Below are 7,456 nucleotides of genomic sequence, written 5' to 3'. Positions count from 1 at the left end.
GCCCACCCGGACCCTCCCTATGCTCTTGAGGTGCGTCCCGGAGTCCGCACCTTAGGGGGGGGTTCTGTCACGCCTTGGTCATTATATCTTGTGTTTTTGTTATATGTTTGGGTAGGCCAGGGTGTGACATGGGTTTATATGTTGTATTTCGTATTGGGGTTTGTATTAATTGGGAGTGTGTATTAGTAGGGGTGTGTCTAGTTAGGCTTGGCTGCCTGAGGCGATTCCTAATTGGAGTCAGCTGATTCTAGTTGTCTCGGATTGGGAACCGTATTTAGGTAGCTTGAGTGCGCGTTGTATTTCGTGGGCGATTGTACCTGTCTTTGTGTTAGTCACCAGATAGGCTGTAATTAGTTTCACTCGTTTGTTGTTTTGTATTCTCAGTTATTTCATGTACAGCATTTTCTTCATTAAAAGTCATGAGTAACCTACACGCTGCATTTCGGTCTGACTCACTTCAAACAACAGACGAATATCATTACAAATATGTCATTATTAATTATTTGATAATGAAACAAGCAATATCATGTCACTGAACAATATAGTATTACATAATATAAAATATAAAATGACCAGTAATGACTGACAGCAATACAAAGTAAAATATATTTTAACACATCAGGAACAACTCCAGAGATACAAATATTTAAAATCTCTTGTCAATATAATTAATTTTTGTGTCACTAAGACAAGCCAAAACTTTATATGTTATAAAAATCTGGAATTGGCAAAATCCTATAAAAAATATAAGCAATACAATCTACAGACAGTTGACATGTTGAGCCTGTAAATGAACCCACAAATGCTGATGCTCCAGATACTCAACTCAAAAGTTAAAGCTCATTGTCTCAAAGCTTATAGATTAAAAAGCAATATCATAGTGAGAGAATAACATTGTGAGGCCTAGCTTTGGTTTGATGCTGTTGCTCTTCAGTCCAGGTTCTGTGGTGATTCTCTTCAGTCCATGTTCTGTTTTGGTTCTCTTCAGTCCATGTTCTGTTTTGGTTCTCTTCAGTCCAGGTTCTGTGGTGGTTCTCTTCAGTCCAGGTTCTGTGGTGGTTCTCTTCTGTCCAGGTTCTGTGGTGGTTCTCTTAAGTTCTCATAATCGGAGAGCTCAGCATGTATCTGAGGGCTGTGTCACTGCGAAGTCCCTCACATTCTGAAAGGAGACACATTGAATGAGAACTTTACAAACCCCTCCCTCTAACACGTTTATGTACACGGACACACAGACTGCATTATAAGAGACTTACTGCCAGGGTGTCATACTCTGGTGACCTGGTCTTCATGTTCAGAGATGTGTACATGTCACTGTTGGGGTCAGGATGGACACTCTGTGAGAGAGAGAGAGACAGAGGGAGAGAGAGAGAGAGAGCGAGAGAGAAACACAAATACTCTCAATACTGTATAGAGCACAAATACATGAATCCATTCACTTACTGTCTGTGGCATTGGGATTGAAATAGCTTTTGTTGTTGACAATATTACCTGTCTGTCTGCTGTGTCATCACTTCCTCCTGTGTGTCTCCTGTAATGAGGGACAGAGTGAGTTCTGCTCTCTACTGACCTCTAGTGGAAGTTGATATGTTACTAATACAGTAGATGTAAATGGCTGGCTCACCTCTTCATATAGCAGTAGATGGTGACAAGAAGAGCTCCAGCAGTCAGGACAGCCCCCACCCCCATCACAGGAACCCAGCGAAACAATGCTGTAGTATCTTGAGATTTTAAATGCAAGGTGGAGATTTAACATAGAAAAAAACAGGGAAGAAGAAAATAAAACAATTATTTAAATACAGGCCTACTAATACTATGTCATATGGTATGATAAGTGTGTAATATTACTAATTCTATGTCATATGGTATGATAAGTGTGTAACAGTACTAATTCTATGTCATATGGTATGATAAGTGTGTAATATTACTAATACTATGTCATATGGTATGATAAGTGCTAAAATTGCTAACTATTATTTATTGTTGTTGACCTGTGTGATTATCAATGAATAGATGAAGAGTAGGTGAACTTACACTGAACGTCCACAAACACAGAAGAGGAGATGAGACGTCCATATTTATTCTCAGCCTCACAGTAGTATTCTCCTCTGTCCTCAGAGATGATGTTAGTGATGCTGTAACTCTGTCCTGATGCTTTTGGTGAGGTTACGTTCTTCTTGTACCAGGTGTATTTGTCCACAGGTGGGTTGGCATCACTGCTGCAGGTCAGAGTCACTGAACTGCCCTCCACTATTTCACCAGAGGGACTGACTGACACTGAGGTGTTCTTTGGACCATCTGGTGTAAAATACATAGCATTTATTTATAGCAACATTTGTGTTTAGTTGAAATAATTTATAAATGATAATAAATTATTAATTCAGAGCAAAAGAAAATGTGAAACAGAATCACAAAAAATAATGATGACATTGTGGTAATGCACATTCAGGGAAATAGATGAGTCACGATCGTGTGGAGAGACGGACCAAGGCGCAGCATGATTGGAGTTCTACATCTTTATTTTTAGTGAAACTTAAAATAAACCAAGAAACTAACAACGACCGACAGTACTGAGGTGCAACATGAACTCACTCAAAAACAATATCCCACAAAGCAGGTGGTAGAAAGGGCTTCCTAAATATGATCCCCAATTAGAGGCAACAATTACCAGCTGCCTCTAATTGGGAACCACACAAACCAGCCACATAGAAAATAAATGACTAGAACACCCCCCTAGTCGCGCTCTGACCTAAACACCATAGAGAACCGAGGGCTCTTTATGGTCAGGGAGTGACAGGATGTTACACACTAAAATATGTATTGATAGATATATTTATGTGTAAAACAATCTATTCTAAATTCAAGTATCAACATTGTCAGTATATCAAACTGGACATTAAAACTCTCAATGTACTTACATGTGACAGTGAGAGTCTCTTCAGCAGAGGGGAGATCCTCATGTCCTTCTACAGAACAGGAGTATCTGCCTGTATCCCCACTGCTGACTGAGAATAGGATATAGACAGGAGAGGAGGTGTTGCTGTTTGGTATAGACTGTCCATTCTTATACCAACTGTAGACTGTGATGGGGTTCAGTGTACAGTTGGTTCTACATCTCAGTGTGACATTCTCCCCCTCTGACACAGATGTAGGATCCATCTCCAACACAACATCTAGAGTAAAAGGAACCACATCATTATTCTCCTCCTATATATGTCCTCTTATGTGAAATATGATATATTTTTTCCCTGTTACATAACACTGCAGTGTCTGCATGACTGCCCTCAAATAAAGTCATTACGGTCATTCATTTGATATATTTAGACAGGACAGTCAACTCTGTAATCATTTCCACTGTTTTCCAGGGTTTCATAGAATCAATAATAAAACAGACTAAAACACAACATTCCCATTAGCATACATAAAAAACAACACTCACATTACAGCTATCTAGATATGTGTCATAGATGTGAGATGAGTGACAGATTACCTGTGACAGTCAGGGAGACAGGTGAGCCAGAAAACTGATCTCCTGATGTTATCAATCTGAATCTGTACCGAGCAGAGTCACTCAATCTCAGGTCTGTGATTCTCAGGGTACAGTCACTCTTCTTATCCCCAAGGTACTCTATATGACCCTCATACCCTGGTGCTGAGCTCAGATCTTCAGCCTCCATACCAGACCATTTAGTAAACCAGAAAGCTTGTTTGATCTCATGGTAACTGGGATATGTGTAAGAGCAGGATATGTCCACTGTTGACCCCTTCAAGGCACAGATACTCTGATGGGTGTAAGTCACACTCCAACACTTCTGACCTGAAATGCAAGACAATATAACACCTTTATAAAATTCTTAATTACAATATCTACTGTATACACTTATGCTGTTATGTTTATGTTCCCCAGCAAGAACCTAAAGAACATAAAATTTAAACAAAACAAAAATAGGAAGTAATAAAAGAGTCACTGACAAAGACAAAAATGAGACCAGTGGGCTCTGAAAGACACTCATGGGGGAGTCCATTGAAAATGGACTATCAACAACAACTGGAACAAAAAGACATGAGCGCCCACAACATTTACCCAAGAAGAGGCAAACAAAATAAAACCCCACAGTTGTAACACATTCTGACTAACGAGTGACACCAATCAGGGCACCTCACCTCCAAATATCAATGAAAAAATTAAATCAACAATGTTTAGATCATATGCTGTGAAAGTAACCAGGAAGTGACTATCATTCAGCTTTGTAGTTTTTAAACTTCAGTGTTTTATTTCATGGGTCTTCAGTGTTTTATTTCATGGGTCTTCAGTGCTCAAAGAAAGTAGTGCAATGGTGTACAGGCACAGAAACGTAATGAAATGTATTTGGTAGAAGTATATTCATCCATTGACTCTATTTTCATGAATTTGATTATATATCTTGAAGCCCATTCAACACTGCGTGGCAAAGCATATGGAACTACAGCAGAAGTGGACGTCACATTCACAGAAAATTAAATGATGATCGTCTGACAACCTGAAACAAATGTTGTATGTAAAAGTCCACACTTACACACTGCAGGAGAGAGGAGATCCTCGTGGCCTTTTACAGCACAGGAGTAACTGTCTGCATCACTAAAGGAGTCTGAGTACAGGCTGGAAGTGTCCTCCTTTACTTTGTGTCCGTTCTTGTACCAGATGTAGGTGGGGTTGTCAGTCAGAGTACAGGTGGTGCTACAGGTCAGTGTCCTCTTCCCTGCCTCTGTGGCAGGAGTCACCTTCACCTGCAGGTCTGAATACAGAGTAAATGACAATAACATCATTAAACCAATAGTGTATTATGGATAAAAACATGTATAATTAAACATCTAATAGAAATGTATGTATAAACATGATCCAGTATGTATAAACATGATCCTGTGTGTATAAACATGATCCTGTGTGTATAAACATGATCCAGTGTGTATAAACATGATCCTGTATGTATAAACATGATCCTGTATGTATAAACATGATCCTGTATGTATAAACATGACCCTGTGTGTATAAACATGATCCTGTATGTATAAACATGATCCTGTATGTATAAACATAATCCTGTATGTATAAACATGATCCTGTATGTATAAACATGATCCTGTATGTATAAACATGATCCTGTATGTATAAACATGATCCTGTGTGTATAAACATGATCCTGTGTTACCTGTGACAGTCAGAGTTGTTCCAGGGAAACTGTGTCCCCATCTTGATGTCTGTGTGTTGAATATGAACTTGTACTCAGCAGAGTCCTCTTCTCTCAGATCTGTGATTCTCAGGGTGGAGTGACCTCTCTCCTTCTCTCCAACATACTCCACACGACCTGCATACCCTGGGTTTGAGGTTAGGTCCTCAGGGATCAACTCATCCCTCCACCTAGATCTCTGTTTAGGACTAAACCAGAGTGATGATGTGATGTTATAAAGAATGAAATAAGTACAGGATATGTCCACTGATGACCCCTTCAAGGCACAGATTGTCCTCTTGGTGTAAGTCACTCTGTTGCAGTCCTGACCCTGGACACCTAAAACATAATGGAATCACATGAGTACATTATACTGTATTTTCAGTTATTTTCATAAAAGCCCCATCAAATTATACAGTGAGACCAAAAGGACGTAGTACAAACATTCTGTATACTTGCTGTATTAGATTCCATATTAGATTCACACTCACACACTGCAGGAGAGAGGAGATACTCATGGCCTTTTACAGCACAGGAGTAGCTGTCTTCATAGTTACTGGAGACTGGGTCTTTGTACTGGGGGGAGGTGCTCTCATCTAGATGTTGTCCGTTCTTGTACCAGATGTAGGTGGGGTTGTCAGTCAGAGTACAGGTGGTGATACAGGTCAGTGTCTTATCCTGATGTCCACCAGTCACCTTCACCTGAAGACCTGGAGAAAAAACAATTTCACTGTAAATCCCTTTATCACTGACTTATCACTCTAATACAAAGATGGAGGAAATCCTATGTTATACAGACATAAACACAAACCAAGACAATGTTCCTGAACTAAATGGAATTCAACAGTTTAACTAGATTGAATGTTACTGTACCTGTAACAGACAGAGTGACTCCAGGTTTGCCAGTATATCTCCACTTCCCAGTCTGATCTGTAAATCTGAACATGTATGTAGCTGAGTCACTCTCTCTCAGGTCTGTGATTGTCAGGATGTGACCATTCTCTTTATCCTCACGGTACGTCACATGTCCTTTGTAGTCTGGGTCATCCTTCAGACTAACATAATTCATCATAATAGCATCATATTTAGTGAACCAGAAGGTTGTTGTGACTGTATAAACACTGGGATATGTGTAAGAGCAGGACATCTTCACTGTTGACCCCTTCAAGGTACAGATACTCTGAGTGGTGTATGTAACACTCCAGCCATCCTGACCCAGTACCACTGAAACACAGTCACACAGCACAATGGTATCAGAATTAAGCCAAGGCCAATTGGCTCACACTGAAAGTAGGGTTTGTTCACACTTTGTTGCTGTAGTTGCTGAGTGTGAATGGAAACTGTAGAAAAGCATCACTCAGTGAGGTGTGAAAGATAACTATTTAAAGTGAAGTGGAGACTCCTAACAGAACACACCAGAATAACATTATGATTCTTATCCTTTTAGAAATGTCTGTAGATTGATAAACAGAGCAACTAAAATATAAGAATGAGACCATACCTGCTACAGACCAGAGAAAGACCACCAACACACTTCCTGCTGTTCTCAAGACCATTGTTGCATCTCCCACCCTGCAGTCTTAGAAACATAAACAACAACTCACTCTATAGCTGGTGAATAACTCCACCTGATACATTGAAGTAGAAACTGTAAATGGGGTCCAGGGCCTCATTACTGAAAATGAACCAGGCTCATATTGTGTTGTGTTGTATTGAGCTATATGGTTGTATATGTGAATACTGTCTGTCTGTAAGTCTATTCCACTATGTATGTAATGTGTGTGATGTGTTGCATGTCTGTCTACATCTGTCTATTTAAGATGAGATGCTGTATGATGCAAAATCTGTTTCCTAATGGATACAATAGTCATCATCATCATCATCATCAACAACAACAACCACTTATTGAACAGATCTGTATTTCTGTAAACACGTATTTCTACATTGATTGTTCTGAAGCTGTTTTAGTCTCAGAACCACAAATATAGGAGGATAAATGTTCCATCGTTTACGGTCCGTCAAGCTGTACAGCAGCCTAAAGACTGACCCACCAGGTTGAATGATAGCTGCTATCACCAAGCTGTACAGCAGCCTAAAGACTGACCACCAGGTTGAATGACAGCTGCTATCACCAAGCTGTACAGCAGCCTAAAGACTGACCACCAGGTTGAATGATAGCTGCTATCACCAAGCTGTACAGCAGCCTAAAGACTGACCACCAGGTTGAATGATAGCTGCTATCACCAAGCTGT

At 39.9% G+C, this 7,456-nt stretch overlaps 1 protein-coding gene across 1 annotated transcript; it reads right to left on the bottom strand.

Moving 5' to 3' along the window:
• Positions 1-588: 588 nt before the first annotated feature.
• Positions 589-6,808, bottom strand: LOC124028646 (sialoadhesin-like). The gene is made up of 12 exons (XM_046340654.1): positions 6,706-6,808; positions 6,078-6,428; positions 5,696-5,914; positions 5,187-5,543; positions 4,554-4,772; positions 3,488-3,814; positions 2,916-3,170; positions 2,032-2,295; positions 1,622-1,718; positions 1,489-1,528; positions 1,254-1,334; positions 589-1,159 (listed from the first exon to the last, which is right to left on the bottom strand). Exons 1-12 carry the CDS (start codon positions 6,758-6,760, stop codon positions 1,115-1,117), a joined length of 2,310 nt encoding a protein of 769 aa, XP_046196610.1. The 5' UTR covers positions 6,761-6,808; the 3' UTR covers positions 589-1,114.
• Positions 6,809-7,456: the final 648 nt, after the last annotated feature.

Source organism: Oncorhynchus gorbuscha, unplaced genomic scaffold, assembly GCF_021184085.1.
Source record: "Oncorhynchus gorbuscha isolate QuinsamMale2020 ecotype Even-year unplaced genomic scaffold, OgorEven_v1.0 Un_scaffold_4578, whole genome shotgun sequence".
In the NCBI taxonomy this organism is placed as follows: domain Eukaryota; kingdom Metazoa; phylum Chordata; class Actinopteri; order Salmoniformes; family Salmonidae; genus Oncorhynchus; species Oncorhynchus gorbuscha.
This window is presented reverse-complemented; position numbering and strand designations above follow the sequence as displayed.

Coding starts and splice junctions, on each gene's coding strand:
- LOC124028646 (XM_046340654.1), bottom strand. CDS start 6,760: ATGGTCTTGAGAACAGCAGGAAGTGTGTTGGTGGTCTTTCTCTGGTCT. Junction 5,544..5,695: donor TCTCCTCTCTCCTGCAGTGT/GTGAGTGTGAAT, acceptor ATTATGTTTTAG/GTGTCCAGGGTCAGGACTGC. Junction 3,815..4,553: donor TCTCCTCTCTCCTGCAGTGT/GTAAGTGTGGAC, acceptor CTTGCATTTCAG/GTCAGAAGTGTTGGAGTGTG.